The sequence below is a fragment of the Papaver somniferum genome, chromosome 2 (assembly GCF_003573695.1).
Source record: "Papaver somniferum cultivar HN1 chromosome 2, ASM357369v1, whole genome shotgun sequence".
In the NCBI taxonomy this organism is placed as follows: Eukaryota; Viridiplantae; Streptophyta; class Magnoliopsida; order Ranunculales; family Papaveraceae; genus Papaver; species Papaver somniferum.
This window is the reverse complement of record NC_039359.1, coordinates 92,025,140-92,041,572: the sequence shown is the minus strand read 5'-3', so window position 1 is coordinate 92,041,572 and position 16,433 is coordinate 92,025,140. Positions and strand designations below refer to the sequence as shown.

Sequence of the window (16,433 nt, the reverse complement as noted above, 5' to 3'; positions counted from 1 at the left end):
AGCCGAACTTTTAGTTCGGTTACATAGCAAAACGTTCGGTTTCGTCGCAAAAAGTTCGGTTATCACGAATTAATTTTTTCTTAACCGAACTCAGATTTCGGTTGATTCGCAAAAAGTACTTTTAACCGAACTCCTTGTATTAGAACAACACAAGTCCATAAGTTCGGTTCCTTCGCAAAATAAGGATATCACCGAACTTTAAGTTTGGTTGGTAGAGCAATTTGATATGTAACCGAACACACAAGATGTACCCAAATAAATTGTTAAGTTCAAAGTTCGGTTACCTACCATTTTATACTAGGTAACCGAATATAGCACTGTAACTTTGGTTGTTTTTTTTATCGGTGAGTTCGGTTAGATACGCTTTTGGATAAAAGTTTGCGAACCAACCGAACTTCTAGACCCTAAAGTTCGGTTACACTGCGGGCAAACCGAACATTACGTTGTACGACCAAAACCTCCATTAACGAGCGAGTTCAGTAACCCGCGTGTTTGGAAAACGTAACCGAACTACACTTTCAGGTGTGTTCGGTTACATGTTCTTGACATATGGTAACCGAACTGGCCCAAATCTACATAAATTTTTTTATTTTTTTGAAAGTTTGGAGCAATTAAACCAACATTATCTAAGTTTGAAGCATACCTGATAACCCAAATGCTCTTCCTCCGGTTGTGGTTGGTAAAATCCATCGTTTTCATCTTGAGATTGAGTTTGGGGAAGAATACAATCACCATCTAAGAAATAACTCATATCCAGATCATTGTGAAGATTAACAAATACTCTAGGAGAGGAAGGAGATGAAGATTCAGATGTGCTATCATCACTTGAATCATCACTTGAATACTCAAGATTAGTGAACTCATTTTTTTTTTATTTTCCATGTTTTTCTTCTTCATCTTCTCTAACTTTACTCTCTCAATAATTCTACTTCTTTAGCTTAATCATTTCACTAATGATTTTACTAATCATTAAAAATTAATCAGGAAAGTAGTTTAGGTATTAATATAAATATCTAGATAAGGAATGACCTATATTTACTTCTAAATGTCTTACTAAAAATAGAACCATGGTCCCAAAAAAAAAAAAAAATCGTTCCTAAAGAGGGTCTCCGGTCCGAAACTTGTTTTTTCTTACTTCTATAACTCCAAACTTTCTATTACTTCTGGTAGTCCAAAATTTTCATTACTGGTTTCACATTCTCACTCCCTCTCTCCGACTGCTTTTCTCACCGGAGAATCCTCTCATCTACGCACTTGTGAGTGTTTCTTAAAACTCCGATTTCTTATGCTCTTTATTTTTTCCACATTGTACTTCTCATATTTAGATTAATTGATTAATGTTGCTGTTGTTTCCATCTGAAAGGGTTTGGTAAAGTTTCATGGAAACTTAGGGTTTCTGGACGTTCAAATTGTTTCTTGATTATTTAGCCGTATTAAATTTCGTTGTTGATGTTGGAAAACTTAACTTTCTTGATGAGAAAATTCTCTAGTAACTGCGGTTTTCGATTTTTTGCGTACCAACTGTTTTGTTATTCCAGGTGTCAGGATATGGAGGAGGAACGTCCTCTTCCACCATCATCTCCAACTTCTTTAGATATTTGCACAAATCATTTCAGAGTAAAGTTGTCATTGAATGTAACTTTACACCAGTACAAGGTAAATCAATTGTTCTATTCATTTAAGTTTGTTTGATCTTCAATGCAACTTAATTCACTTGACTATTGCACAGGTTGATATTACTAGTAAAGGAAAAAACGAAGTGATCGAATCAACCAGGAGGAGGATACTTAGGGACACATTGAAAGAGCGATTCATAATGCAGGAATTTTTTTATGTTGGAGAAGGAACTGTATTCCTTAAGGAATTGATTACTGGAACTGCATCTGTCTTCTCTAACGCATATGATTTTGGGATGTTTTATATTAAGATCACTTTCAATAAGAGCATTCAAATATTGCCAGATCATCAAAGAACTAACACAAAAGTTACTGAAGATGTATTGTATGCACTTGATACAATATTGCAGCACCATGACATTGAAAGGTGAGTTAATTTGTAACTTATCTGTGATTTATCTCGTTCTCGGATTATACCGAGCTAGTACTTTTTTTCATGCACAGAGGTGACCTTTTTGTTGGGCAGTCCATCTTTGTGGATGATAAGAAATGCTATGTCAATGTTGGTGGCGGTGTTACTGGTATTCAAGGGTTTTATTTGAGGTTCTGTACCGAAATAAGTGGCCTGACCTTGAATACGGATAATTTTCTTGTTGTCACCATCATCATTTAGTCTAGTTTTGCACCATATATATTGTTTTCAAATTTATTTCATTGTTCTGTACAGATATGTCCTCAACAACGATGTTGACTCCTGGTCGTGTGAGAGGATCATCTTAGATTCTTAGAATTGACTGGAAAAAGGTAGTAAGCTATTGTACTCTCCATGGCTCCGTGGCTTAAAATGCTCCACATCTATTCAGCTATTGATGTTGATTCCAAGGAGGTTTCAGGCCAACGAGATACTGAAGGATAGGAAAGTCAAAACGGATTGGGATGACGAAGTTTTGAAGATCAAAGAGTTAAGCAAGGAAACTTGCAAACAATTGTATGTCAATTTCACCCTCATCCATTTTTGTTCTCCGCTTTTGCTGGCTTGTTATAGTTGATCAGATTCCTTTCCGTGAAAGTTGAGACTTGAGACTTGAACTTGTTTATGTTATTATGATGCAGGTTCTGCATGAAAGGGGGACCAAAACCTGTTAATGTTTATAATTACTACGCAAAACTATGTAAACTCTAAGGTCCCCACCAATTACTTTGGCAGACATTCCTTGCGTTGATGTTGGCGGGCCAAATAAACCCAATTACGTTCCTATAGAGGTTAGTATGATCCTAATACGATCTGGTAATGTGCTATGGAATCTGGATTTCCTTATTAGGCAGTTTGATTGTTTTCTGCGCTCCAGCTCTGTTCGCTCATACCCCTGCAAAAATATACACGTTCCACATCGGCTTCGCAAAGATCATCTTTAGCTGCACAAAGTAGGTCTCCTGCAGAGTCTATGAAAGCTCTGACTGATGTAAGCATCTTTTTTACCGACTTTTCTTTGTGCTTACATCTCGAGTTTTTCATATGTAATTTCACTTTACAGTTTTTGAAAGACTACTTCTGTAAAGCGAATTCATCGCTTAGTGCCATTGGTATGTCCATTGAGAATCACCCGATTTCAGTTAGGGGACATGTTCTTCCTCCACCTGAGGTGGGCCTTTCATTTGATTAATTTTCCAGTATGTTGGTACTATACATTTTTTATCTCAGCCCTTTTTATCGTTCCATTTTTAGTTGAAATTCGGTCCTCGCAAAAAGCCTTCTATGGATAGGCCAACTAATGGTCAGTGGAACTATGACGGAAAGGTAGAGAATGACTGTATTTTGAAGATAAATTATGGTGTTTTTTGGCTCTTCCACTATGTTATTCTATTGTACGATGAAGGAAATTGATGTGGAAATGACATTCACTCTTAATAGAGGCTAGTTATACCAGTCAAAATCGAGAACTGGTGTGTTGTTGATTTTTCTTCTGGCTATAATTCTCGTTCAATGTGCAAAAGATAAGAAAATTGTAAGTAACTTTCTAACCACATTTTAACCCAGTATCTGTTGACTTTTACGACTTAAGATGAAATAAGCTGATTCCTTCCATAATATGCAGCGCATGGCCATGCCGGTACATATCAATGAAGAAGAACATTCCAAGAGTTTATCTCCTGAGGAAAGAGTAGAAAACATGTTTCAACAAATAAAGAAAGAGAAACCTAATTTCGATCTTGGCACTCTTAAAATGAAATATGAAGGGTTACAACTGAGGCTACGTGTTGAATTCGTTCTTTGTATCATGGAGAAGAATTCTGATATCTATGGTGTGGCTTTGAACACATAATTTCAGCAGTAAATGTCCTTTTCGCTTCAGGTCCTTCTTGTTTAATATTTAACTGCTAAATTTTCTATTACTAAGGACCTTGGATGAAGAAATGCCCGACGGAAGCAGGAGTTATCTCGCAGTGCATCTCCGTAGACTCAGAGACTAGTCCAACAACCATGGATAACCAGTACCTCACTGATAATATTTTAGAAATTAACATAAAGGTATTGTATTGTTACGTTATGCTAATTGGTTTACTGCCCTTGACTGGCTTTTGTAATTATCTGTGCCTTCTTATTCTCTCATTTTTCTGAGCATATTAATTCTCTGTTTATTTGTAGCTTGGAGGTATAAACTTTTGGCTATCTAATGTTCCTTGTATTATAACTAAAATTCCAACCTTGATATTGGGAATGAGTATTGGTGTGTCTCCAAGGCCAGGTCACTCAAATATCCCATCCATTGCCTCTGTAAGTAATTACCTGATCTCGACTGTTTCATACTTGGATTGTGGCTTGATTGGCATTGATGTTACATGTGTGCTGAAATTCCAGGTGGTGGGTTCCTCCTATTGGCCTTGTTTTTCAACGTATGGGGCATCTGTACGTACTCAATCATCGACAGATAAGATGTTCACATACGATTCATTGTACAGTCCATCAGCTGAAGGGGAAGACGAAGGAATAATCAGGTAGCAACTTTAAAAATTATTATATAGTATTAAAGTCCTGCGATCAATGTTTATTGTGGGGGTTAAGTCAAAATTTCACGTTTTGGAATGGAAAAGTAAGCGATACAGGTCTTGTTGCTAAATTTTCTCGTTGCTCTAAATTGTAGGGAGCTTTTGCGGGAGTTCTTTGATTCTAATCGACAAGAGTTTGTTATACCAGGACAGATTCTCATTTTCAGGTATACTAGCATTTTCTGTATGGTTTTTTTACTGAGATGTCAACATTCTATTTAGTAGGAAATAAACCTGGCTATGTGTTTTCATTGATTTTTTTTTTTTTTTGTAGAAATGGAGTGAGTGAGTCCCAATTCAGCCAAGTACTGGAGATTGAATTGGAGGCTATTAAAAAGGTTTGTCTTGCTTAACTTCTGCAATTTTTGTCACAAGATAATAAAAAACTAGGATGAACTACTCAGCATCCAATTTTTGTCTTGCGATTTAGGCTATCAGACAGCTGCTAGCGCCACTGCCGAAGTTCACTGTTATTGTTGCTCAAAGGAGCCATCGTTCAAAGTTATTCAAAGTTGGTGGCGTCCCTGGAAATGTTCCACCAGGTTTTTCTTCTTCCTCCACTTATACTCTTTATATCTGTAGGCTTTCTCTATCATATTCTGCTTTAGAATTCTAGCTTCTCAGATTCCTTCCACTTCTGGATATTTTTTTGTGCATACTTGTTTCTCTACAGGAACAGTGGTGGATGTGCATTCTAAGTTTCAAAGCTTTTACATGTGCCCCATCATGTAGCTAGTGTAAGCGATTTTCTTTCATAATTGGGTTGTGGTTTTGCATCAAATTTAATAGCTTAGCGAGGTCTTCGATGTCTGAATCCAATGTTCTCATGATTATCATTTTTTCAATACACATTTTGTATTCTGAAGCTTACTTTGTAATTTGTCAGTGTAATACAGGGAACATCTGTCCCAACACTCTACTCTATCTTGAAGAATGATATTAGTATCTCATTTGAGGATCTGCAGAATCTCGTGCACTCTTTTTCCTATGTGTAAGGGCTCATCCTTTAAACCTCCTTTTAAAACTATGACTGTAAGTTCCTGATGCTAATGCGAGTATTCTAACATCCTCTTTCATTGCTGATTCAGATACCAAACTAAGACGGCATCGATCCCAATAGGTAAGTTACTCTATCCTAGTTTTTTCTAAAGCTAGTGAAGTATCTTATTAAGCTGTTAAGCCTATTTATGCGTATTAACAGTATATACCCTACTTCTGTAATTTGTATTCACTGAAGCTCCGTTCTAACGGCGTTTGTTTCATCTTTTGTGGTGTATCTAGTTGCACCAATCCAGTATGCCCGTTGCGTTGCCTCACAGATGCGCCAATTTTTAAAATCTGGTAAGCTTCCAAGGCTACACCCAAGTGTCGCAAATGAGATGTTGTTTTGTTGAGGTTAGGGCATACCACGGACCTGTATTTACATATTTTGTTGTTGAGTTTGAAGTACACCATAAACGGCAATAGCAAGTATCTCAGTATTTTTTGAAGGAGATGGTAAGTTTTGTTGAGTGAGATAGGTATATATTGGTGTAAAGAAAAATAAATAAAAGTACCCCAGTAGAGGCATCTTAGATAGTAAGTCGTTCCTTGAACTTTATTTTTGTTCCTTGAACTTTAAGTCAATATTGCTTCTCATTGCACAAACTAAGTTCCAATACTATTGGTTCTCATTACACAAATTAAATTCTAATATTATATATACTGAATTAGCTATTATGCATCAGTTCTTATTCTTAGATTCTTCTGTATCCTAATTAATCTGGGAATTGTTCGGAAACAGGTAAGAAAGATCAGTTTGAAATGAAAATGAACTATGTTCAAATTATTACATTGATCGCCATCTTTGATGTAACTCAAATTATTGCACTTGATGTAACTCTGGATGAATGATTCTTCATCTTTGATCTTAGCCCGGTCTGACAACAAACTAGCCAAGCATGTCAAACGAATCTCTTTATCTCTGTGTGAGTTGTCCATAGCAATTTTCCCATAATTGGGAACATCATAGTAGGCCGGATTACGTCCTATCTTTTCAGCCACAGGCCCACAGTAGCATCAATCAAACTGATTTCATTAAACCCGGCAGCAAGTCTACATGTGTTGCATCCAACATGGGATGCCTTATTGGGAATTTCAGTCTCCTGTTGGGTGGTAAAAGTTCTTGATATCGGATGATGGTGTTCAACATTGGATGCCCTATTAAGAAAATCAAACACTAGTGCGGTTTCACTTTCAAAATCATGCTCAAGTTTCAATTGAACAAAATCCAGACGGTACAATAACTTATACCAATCCTTTCATACGCACATACATCTGGAGATTGATTTTAGCGGTACACGGATGAGAATATTGATCATCAAATCTTCTGTCAGGTATCCCATTGCTCTCTGCGGCTCTGCCTCTTCTCAAAACAGTGTTGGAGATTTAAGTTAGGGTTTTTCTTCTTCTGGGTTGTGAATAAATAGCAAAAATAACTCTATATTTATAGGGCTTGATTACAAGGTACGTACAAACATAAAAGGCAACTGAGTTGGCCTATTCTAAACGAAAACTTAAAGAACAAAAAACAAACAAAGAATTTGCAATGAAGAAGGTTAGAATCCCAAAGTTCCAATTCAAGGAATTTAAGATTAGACTCTTGATCAAAGTAGTATTTCAGTGCTGAGAGTCTGAAACTTGTTCACACTGTCCTAAGGCCTCTGCCCCATGTCAATCAAATCTAGACATTTTTTGATACAACTTCATGCCCAAAAGTCCCAAGGAGCAACTCCCACAAGGTAGGAGTCACTTCTTCCTTCCAAGTGGGAAACTGACCTCCACTCCCCAAATGCCGTAACTTCTTCATGGTCCTTCAATACGAGCCAACTAATTTTTCGTTGGATAAATCTCCAACCCACTACACAAAAGAAAACAAAGAAAAACCAAACAAAGAGAATTTTGTAATTGTACTTTGATTGATAAGAGTCAAAAAGAGTGGAAGAAAAAAAACAAAGTTTGGGATTGCCAATCTAATTTACCAACTAAAATATAAAAATACTACTAGTACTAAAAGGAACACCTAAGTACCAAAATCAATCAAAGAAAAAAAATGAAGTCCAACTAAGAAAAAAACAAGTCAACGTTTGCTAATATTTACATAGTTGACCAAGTCGATCTTCCTCCAATCTTTCAGGGAATCCCATTCTTCTTTGAGATTGCCCATTTTAGCTTTGTCTTGTTCTTTAGATTGCACATAAGATCTCGAAAAGAGAGTAAAAGACTTACTAGTAGATCCATCAAAGGTCCTTCTTCTTCTTCTAGGAGATAACTTGAATGAGATTAGTTCCAGATTTCATCATCAATTTGAACTCATCAAAACTAACCATACCGTCACCATCCATATCAACTTTTCTTATCATTTCTTTACATTCTTCAACCTTCATCCCTTGTTTCAGCCCTAGAGATTTCAAAACTATACCTAATTCCTCAACACTGATTAACCCATCTTTATCTCCATCAAAAACATCAAAAGCTTCTTTCATTACTTCTTCTTCATCATCCACATCATCATCATCCTCATCTTCTTCTTGTTCTTCACCTAGTTTTTTTTCTCTCTTCTTCTTCTTACCCATAATTGAATCATACAATTCACAAAACTCATCAATGTCAATTAACCCATCACCATTCACATCAAGTTTTGCAACCATACTATCAACTTCAATCTCATCACTAAACAAACCAATATTCTTCAGTGATTCACCAAGTTCTTGTTTTGTTATGAACCCATCTCCATTCTTATCAAAAGTTGCAAAAACTCTCTCAAGTTCCATTTTTCCATGACCATGATTCTTATCACTAGTAACAACAGTACCACTGTCACTACTAGAAGTAGTACTAGTACTACTGTTCCTTGGCACTTCCTTGTGATTTTTTTCTTGTGAAAACAATGTTTTTAGGAAATAAGATTGGATCAGTACAAAGAGTTTGTTTGGAGGGATATAGAAAAGTGTATTGATGAAACCAATTAGGAAAAGAATTGCTAGTAATACTATAGCCAAAACCATTTTTCCTTTTTACTGGTGATTATGAGGAAGGATCCAGGAAGAAGAGGAGGAGGAGAAGTGGTAGAAAAAAATGGAGATGAGATTTGGAGATGATGAATACATTTGGATGGGAGTTGGAAAAAAAAAATCTTAACTGAAAAGAATAACGCGTTTTTCCCTTTCTTTGCGAGTTGTGACAGTTGATCCCCACAAAGCGCGTGGATAATTATAATAATAACTGTTAAATGAAAACTTTCTTGAATATATTTATTTAGCATTTATTTATTAGGGCTAATGAGATTGACAGTACAACATAGTACGATAACGATAATGTGCTTCACTGTTAGCCTTTTTGTGTACAATAAGCGAGGTGGTTTGATTAGTTGGATTAGTGTTTCCTACTGATGGCAGTTGCAAAGTCTTAATTAGCAAAGTTGGTACAACGAGAGACGTTATTTTTATGAAACTCGACAATTCCAAAAAAAGTGAACATAATCTGAAGCCTGTAATACCATCATCTATTATGAAACTCGACAATTCCATAAAGCATGAACATAATCTAAAACATGTAACATCACAATCTATCACTTTGAAAATCAACTTTTATAAATTAATGGTCTAACTTAAAACGGTAGATGGTGAGGTTTTGGTATTTCGAATTTCGTTCATTTTTCATAGAAATTTAGAGTTTGATAAACGGAACGTATCATCAGAATATTAGCTTCAAAAAAATTTTATCATTTGGACTTTAAAAAAAAATTGGTACAAATTTTATAAGATAATGTTCAAGTAATATTGTCCATGAAATTTCCCTAGTTAACAAGTGTTTAGTTCTCCCCGTTCTTTAAGTTGTTTATACCAACATGAAAAATTACAACAGCAATAAAGTAGTTTTTTAGAGAAAATTAAAACATTATAAAATCACAATGTTGCACAAATAATCCCAGCTCATTATAAAGGGAAGTATTGGTTTTGGGCTTCGAGCACATGCACCACAGGCCTAGTAGTTAGCTATTCTTAATTAAACATCCATGTTCAATACGTACGATCTTAATAGACAACTAATCTAAAGATAGATTTTTTTCCTGGCTAAATCGGGGAATGCTGTGATTAATTTGTGCCTATCACTAAAAAAACAAAATAGGTTATTAAAAAGTAATTTCTAGAAACCCCTTATCCTCCTATTTATGTTAATGACTAATATGCCCTTATTCATTAGTGATGTTTAATTAAGTAAGTATTAGTGAAATTAATTAGTGTTTGAGTTTGATTATAGTGTTAGGATTAGAGTAGAAATTCATTTCCTATTTTAGGGTTTGGAGGGAAAGAAGAAGTAGAGGGAAAAAAGAAAAAAAATTAGGGTTTGTGATTTTCTTAACAAAAATGAAACTTTATAGTGATGATGAAGACTCTAGTAGTGATGAAGAAGTGGGTGCATCTGATAGTCTTGATTTCGATCCTACCGAAATGGATAATTTGTTGAATGAAGAAGAGAATGTCAACCAAAGAATGTTTGGGGATATTATTCAAGCACAAGAACAATATCATCAGGAAGAAGAAGGTGATAATGCTTCTAATAAACAGGTATAAGTTGTAAAGATCTACAAACATGTATTTGCACGTCTCGATCGCCAAAAAGGAAAAAAAAAATTCAAAAAAAATTCCCAGAACCGGTTATTCGATATCACCACATAAACCGATTCTGGGTAAAATCCAAAATTGGGTATCATAATCGGTTGTTGTTCATCACAATATAATCCGATTGTAGTAAATTTTTGGCGCGATGGGTACGTGACCAAAATCGGTTTATGTTTGTGATGTGCATATGCCGATTCCTTCACTTGGATTTTCCATTAAAATTCACGAAGTTCACAATCGGTTCATTGATGTATATATTTAATCCGATTGTGGAGACGAAATGATACAGAAAAAAAATAACCAAAATCGGATTACATGTTATGCAACGTGAATCGATTGTAAAATATGGAAAATTTTCTCTGAAATCATCAAGTCCATAATTGGACTTTATAATTGCTCATATAATCTGATTCCTGACAATCGGTTGTCTCGACTATGACACATAAATCGATCCTAAATCCTACACCTTTCGATATATGTTGTAGATTGCTGCGGCATTCGACGAAGATCAGCCCAAACCCGTATCTCTGTTGGGTGTTGATACCTCTTCCCACTATTTAGCCGATTTGGAATGGAAAGAAAGAAACGATGCAAAACAATGGTTTATAGACAAGGGCATAGAGATCAAATGCGCATTAGTTTTAGGTCGTCGTTCAAGAAAAGATCGTTTGGAGATTGTTTGTGAGAGAGATGGAAAGCAATAAAGTCACTGGGCAAAGGACAGACCGTACGAGAAGAAGACGACAAGGGAATACATTACTAAATCAAAGAAGTATGGTTGCCCGTTTAAGATTATAGTTAGTAGCCCCAATGGACCCAATGGTAAGGTATACAAGCTCGAGAAAGTGATGAATGGCTGTCATAATCATGATGATCCGTAATCTCTTACTGGACACGCGGCCGGTTAAAACCACATCAATTGGAAACGGTAAGGTCGGTGAAAGCGTGTAAACCAAGTGACATCCTTAGTAAGATTAAGGAGGATGATAAGGATAACTTGTCCACTCTGAGGCAAATTTATATGGCACGGGTAGCCTTTAGGAAGAGGGAATGGGATGGTAGAGCGGTTATGGAACAATCTCAGTGGTTAGCCGATCAACACGTATACACAATGAGGAACCAGGTATTGGAAGGCAAAGTGACTTGATATAGTTTTTAAAAGTGGTAAATATAGGATTCGATTCTCGGACTATAAATAAAAGTTTGGTTTTTCATTAATAAAAGAAAATACTAAGACAAGCTAATTAAAACTGATTTTTGCTATCAATGAGAGATGAGTCTAGCGTTTTGGATTCCATTACTTCCAATATTTGTAAAATCAATAATTAAAATTTCGACATAATAATCCTAATTTACTCGAAACAATCCGAACTCAATCTCATGCGTTGGAAGATATAACGTTATAAGCTCTTTTTTTAACGACTCTCGTCACTATTCTAGGGCCTAATTTTCCTTCGCTTATAAAATATCAGCAGCTCAAACTACCCAAAACGGTTTTTACGAAGCATACAAAGAAGAGAAAATTTTTAGACAATTGTAAGCACATATATTCTAGCTACGAAAACTGAGCAGTGCAGCTACGACAAATGGTTGCTAAAGATCTTTCATAACTGAATAGTAAACGATATATGCCTTCTGTTGTTGTAGAACGATATTTTTCTGCGACTTTTTCTGCCAGATTATTGTTCTTCGTGTTCTAGGTTTGCAGTAGCAGATGATTTTCTGAAACTTTGGTTTCTCGATTCCTAAGCAAACTATTCTATCCCAGAGTAAAACGTCCCCTTCTCAATACCTCAACATGCCTTTATATACTCGACAGGTCCCTTACAACTCAAGAAAATTCCCAAAATATCTCCATCTTCTTTCTTGTCAAGGCACGTGATTTCTTCCAAATTTCATCTCTATATGTCTTCTAGAACCTTCTGAACTTTCCATACTCTCTGTAGATTAGCTAAGGACTTGACATAGTTAAATTTCAGCGTAATATCTTCTCAAATCTTCCCATTATAACACACAGAGTCCGAGTATTTTTCATACCCTGTTTTACTGAGAAGCATATGGTAACTTCATTTTCTTACGACTCTGAAAATATTGTCTTTCCTGTTTTGACAAAACATGCCCGAACCAACTTACTGCCTTGATTATCTCCGGTTAAATCTCTCTCCAGAAACACGCAGAAGGCCCAAGAAAAATATCCTCCACTGTTTGCTCCAATCCGACGTTGTAGCCCAAGTTAACCGGTTCTGATGGACATACCAGTCCTGTTTAGCTCAAAAAGGTCCAACCCAATAAAATCTGGCGATTGAATCTCCTCCAAAACCTCCCAAAATTCTAACCCTAATTCTGTCCGTGAAGAACAATTTTTCCCGCCAATTTCCGTGAGCTTTGATTTATCTTATGTCGATTGTCTAGCCAATTCTGGTCAAAATAAAGACCATTACCAGCTCTGTTAAGGTTCTAGGAATAAAACCATTTGATCTCAGCCATTGAATCTCACCGTAACACGTTCGACTTCCAAACCCTAAATGCTGCAATTAACAACCCATTTTCCCGCCAGAATTTGAAATTCAAATGGAGAAGATGACCTCCCCCTTATCCAACAGCAGTGTCTCTTTAGCAGTTTGGGCTACGTTTAGCAATTCCTGGGGGTGCGAATAGCAATTTGTGGGGTACAAAGATGACTTTTGGGATGTATATAGTGAAAAACTCCTGGGTGACTTTATCAACTCCTCCGGGACATTTCTGGGGATGCCTCCAACACTTTTCTGGGTGCTTTTAGTAGTTTCTTGAGCTGCCATCTCTTACCTCTTATATTCACTTCTTTTCTTCAATTTTCATACATCACTAAGGTTGCCATGCTTTTCAGACATAACTCGCATCACTAAAGCTGACATGACTTTCAGATAGAGATGAAGAAGTAAAAGTAAATAATAAGAAATAAGTCGCCTCCAACAGCAGCTGCACATGAAATGACACTTTAGCCCCTTTTAAGCGACGTTTCTTCTTCTTTTGCTCCAAAGTACCTAAAACTCAAAATCAAACATAAAATACATAATTTACAAGAAAACATAGCAGAGAAAACATAAAAAAATAGATAAATATCAAGGTGTTTTAGACACCTATCAAATTCCCCCACACTTAGACTTTGCTAGTCCCCGAGCAAATCAAACTAAACTAATTTTATAACATACAAATCCCCGTCGTTGAGGATACGGTCACACTTAGCACGTATAACAAGCCTTTAAACCCCTAGGTAGCCCTAGTGGCCGAGTTATAGTCTCGGAGGGCTTACCAGAGATATACCCACAAAACCTTTACTCCAGACCCTAGTTATCTACGCTGAACCTTGGAAGGTAGTAAAGAATCTCCTTGGTTGGCATACTCTCATTGATTACAGGAGGAAGTACCCTGATGCGAAATTCCAATTGTTGTACACGAGTTTGCACTCAAGCATACTAAAATTCATATATAAGTGACAGAGCTCTACTAAAATAGTTTCTAGACATCATAACCGGAGTCAACCAATCACATGGATAGATTAAGAAGATGGATGTAGAGAAAAACGTAGATGGATTTGATGTTGACAAAGATGAACGGTGTTTCCCATATATGTTTGAAGGCCACTGCCATAACGAACCTATCCTAATGGACTGAGATACTGGTCTGGACTAATATCAACACACTGGCATATACAAGGGTACCAGTGGTCGATAATCCTAACTCTAGGTCAACTCAGCTGGCATATACAAGGGTACAAGTGGTCGACTTTATTGAATTTATTCCGGTTGGTCTGATGGGCTGGTCTCAATTTATTTTTCTTTTTTTTCTTTTTTTTTTTCCGGTATCTCAGTCACTCTATTCCATTCCAGCAGTGGTAACAACTTGATTCGTGTGCCCCACCTACTCACTTAGAAAAACATATTTTAAAAAGAAAACAAAAAACAGAAGTGAAAAGGATTCAACGAGATATGGCGAAACTACCATGTTTTTTTTCTAACACCTGAGCTCTGTGCCTTTATGAATAGACTCTTTAGATGTTTCCATCTACTAAGATTGGTTCCTCAATCCTACAACCAAGATGCTTCCATCCACTTAGATTAGTTAGTGCCATCCTTAATAGGCATAAATTTTTAGGCTCTGGAGTTTAATAAAAAAAAATTGATTAAAAACTAACTCAAAGTTTTTTTCTCACCCCCAAACTTAAATCTAACATTGTCCTCAATGTTTCAAAATGAAAGTGCGGTACGATAAAAATATAAGTAACAAGAGGAAACATTAAAGAGAGAAGTCAGAAAGATAGTACCTGGATGAATCGTAGCAATCCTTCAATGGGGAATAAAACAAAAACTAATGTACAACAACATAAAGGTCCTTCCAGAGGGACCTTAACATCACCATGTATGGGTTGCCTCCCTGCAGCGCTAAGTTTATTCTCTTCAGCCAGACTTTGTTACCCGTTAAAATTAATCTTGGTAGACAGGATCTCTCAGCTCCGATTCTTCTATTGCATGACTGGGTAACTACAAGAATGGTTTCAACAGTTGACCGTTAACCTTGAAAGTTTCGCCGTTCTTCGGATTTTCAACTTCAACTGCACCATGAGGAAAAACAATTTTGACAAAGTATGGTCCGGACCACCGAGACCTTAGTTTACCAGGGAAAAGATGTAAACGAGAATTGTAAAGGAGAACTTTTTGACCCGGTTCAAATGTCTTTCGAATAATCAATTTATCATGAAATATTTTTGTTTTATCCTTGTAAATTTTTTCATTCTGGTAAGAATCATTACGAATTTCTTCTAACTCATTGGGTTGCAGTCTACGGTTATCACCAGCAGTAGATAGGTCAAAGTTTTGTCGTTTAATGGCCCAATAAGATCGGTGTTCTAATTCTACAGGCAAGTGGAAGGCTTTACCGAATACAAGTATATACGGAGACATTCCTACTTGAGTCTTAAAAGCGGTTCGGTAAGCCCACAAAGCTTCTATTAAGCGCAAAGACCAATCCTTCCGGGGTAGGGTTTACGGTCTTTTCTAAAATCTGTTTAATCTGCCTATTAGACACTTCAACTTGGCCACAAGTTTGTGGGTGGTAAGGTGTAGAAACCTTATGGGTAATGGAGTATTTCTTCATGAGCGCCTCAAAAGACCGATTACAAAAATGGGAACCTCCATCACTAATGATTGTTCTGGGCATACCAAATCGAGAGAAAATATTGTCTCTAACAAACTTGATCACAACGTGGCGATCATTTTTCTTGGTAGCGATTGCTTCATCCCACTTAGAAACATAGTCAACAGCTAATAAGATGTAAAAGTTGCCATAGGAATTGACAAAAGGACCCATACAATCTATACCCCACACATCAAATATTTCTATTATTAGTATAGGACTAAGTGGCATCATATTACGTCGGGTCAACTTCCCTAACTTTTGACATCTATCAAAACTTTGACAAAATAGGTGGAAGTCCTTAAACAGTGTTGGCCAATAAATACCGGATTGCAAAACCTTCGCAGCTATTTTCTTAGAACTAAAGTGACCCACACAAGCTCCAGAATGACAAAAAGTCAGGACACTGGAGATTTCGTTGTCAGGAATACAACTACGGATGATCTGATCAGAGCAATATTTGAATAAGTACGGATCATCCCAGAAAAAGTATTTTACCTCAGACAAGAATTTAGCTCTATCCTGTTTATACCAATGGTCGGTCATTTGACCAGTTACCAAATAATTGACAATATCAGCAAACCAGGGTAACACAGAGATGGAAAATAACTGTTCATCAGGGAACGTGTCATAGATCGGTCTCTCATCATCTCTAATCTCATCAAGGATACGGGATAAATCGTCAGCTACTACATTTTCAGACCCTTTCTTATCACGAATATCTAGAGTAAATTCTTGGAACAACAATACCCATCTAATTTGCCGAGGTTTTGAGTCCTTCTTTGAAAGGAGATATTTGAGCGCAGCATGATCAGAATAGACTATGACCTTAAACCCTATGAGGTATGATCTAAATTTCTCCAAAGAAAAAACGATGGCTAACGTTTCTTTCTCGATGGTTGTATAGTTCAACTGGGCATCGTTTAGGGTCCTA

At 36.5% G+C, this 16,433-nt stretch overlaps 2 protein-coding genes across 5 annotated transcripts; one reads left to right on the top strand and one right to left on the bottom strand.

Moving 5' to 3' along the window:
* The first annotated feature begins 1,189 nt into the window (after window positions 1–1,189).
* On the top strand, window positions 1,190–6,338 carry LOC113348399 (protein argonaute 16-like). 4 transcript variants are annotated; one of them, XM_026592156.1, is made up of 21 exons: window positions 1,190–1,256; window positions 1,539–1,656; window positions 1,730–2,043; window positions 2,344–2,420; window positions 2,510–2,604; window positions 2,730–2,879; window positions 2,966–3,079; window positions 3,152–3,259; window positions 3,343–3,414; window positions 3,529–3,622; window positions 3,713–3,920; window positions 4,016–4,146; window positions 4,264–4,392; window positions 4,477–4,613; window positions 4,760–4,831; window positions 4,939–5,002; window positions 5,095–5,206; window positions 5,338–5,401; window positions 5,561–5,655; window positions 5,753–5,784; window positions 5,946–6,338. In XM_026592156.1, exons 11-18 carry the CDS (start codon window positions 3,716–3,718, stop codon window positions 5,394–5,396), a joined length of 909 nt encoding a protein of 302 aa, XP_026447941.1. In that variant the 5' UTR covers window positions 1,190–1,256; window positions 1,539–1,656; window positions 1,730–2,043; window positions 2,344–2,420; window positions 2,510–2,604; window positions 2,730–2,879; window positions 2,966–3,079; window positions 3,152–3,259; window positions 3,343–3,414; window positions 3,529–3,622; window positions 3,713–3,715; the 3' UTR covers window positions 5,397–5,401; window positions 5,561–5,655; window positions 5,753–5,784; window positions 5,946–6,338. The 4 variants fall into 4 exon arrangements, with proteins under 4 accessions (XP_026447941.1, XP_026447938.1, XP_026447940.1 ...); XM_026592153.1 differs by having other exon boundaries at window positions 5,551–5,655; XM_026592155.1 differs by lacking the exon at window positions 3,152–3,259 and having other exon boundaries at window positions 5,551–5,655.
* A 787-nt stretch (window positions 6,339–7,125) lies between these two features.
* LOC113348398 (calmodulin-like protein 7) lies at window positions 7,126–8,867 on the bottom strand. Its single transcript, XM_026592152.1, has 2 exons — window positions 7,932–8,867; window positions 7,126–7,563 (listed from the first exon to the last, which is right to left on the bottom strand). The coding sequence occupies exon 1, from the start codon at window positions 8,708–8,710 to the stop codon at window positions 7,964–7,966; it is 747 nt and encodes a 248-aa protein (XP_026447937.1). The 5' UTR covers window positions 8,711–8,867; the 3' UTR covers window positions 7,126–7,563; window positions 7,932–7,963.
* Window positions 8,868–16,433: the final 7,566 nt, after the last annotated feature.

What these genes read in the sequence shown, in the direction of transcription:
- LOC113348399 (XM_026592155.1), top strand. Translation starts at nt 3,716, where the DNA reads ATGGCCATGCCGGTACATATCAATGAAGAAGAACATTCCAAGAGTTTA. An exon ending in ATATCCCATCCATTGCCTCT is followed by an intron (nt 4,393 to 4,476) that starts GTAAGTAATTAC and finishes CTGAAATTCCAG; the next exon opens with GTGGTGGGTTCCTCCTATTG. An exon ending in GGACAGATTCTCATTTTCAG is followed by an intron (nt 4,832 to 4,938) that starts GTATACTAGCAT and finishes TTTTTTTTGTAG; the next exon opens with AAATGGAGTGAGTGAGTCCC.
- LOC113348398 (XM_026592152.1), bottom strand. Translation starts at nt 8,710, where the DNA reads ATGGTTTTGGCTATAGTATTACTAGCAATTCTTTTCCTAATTGGTTTC.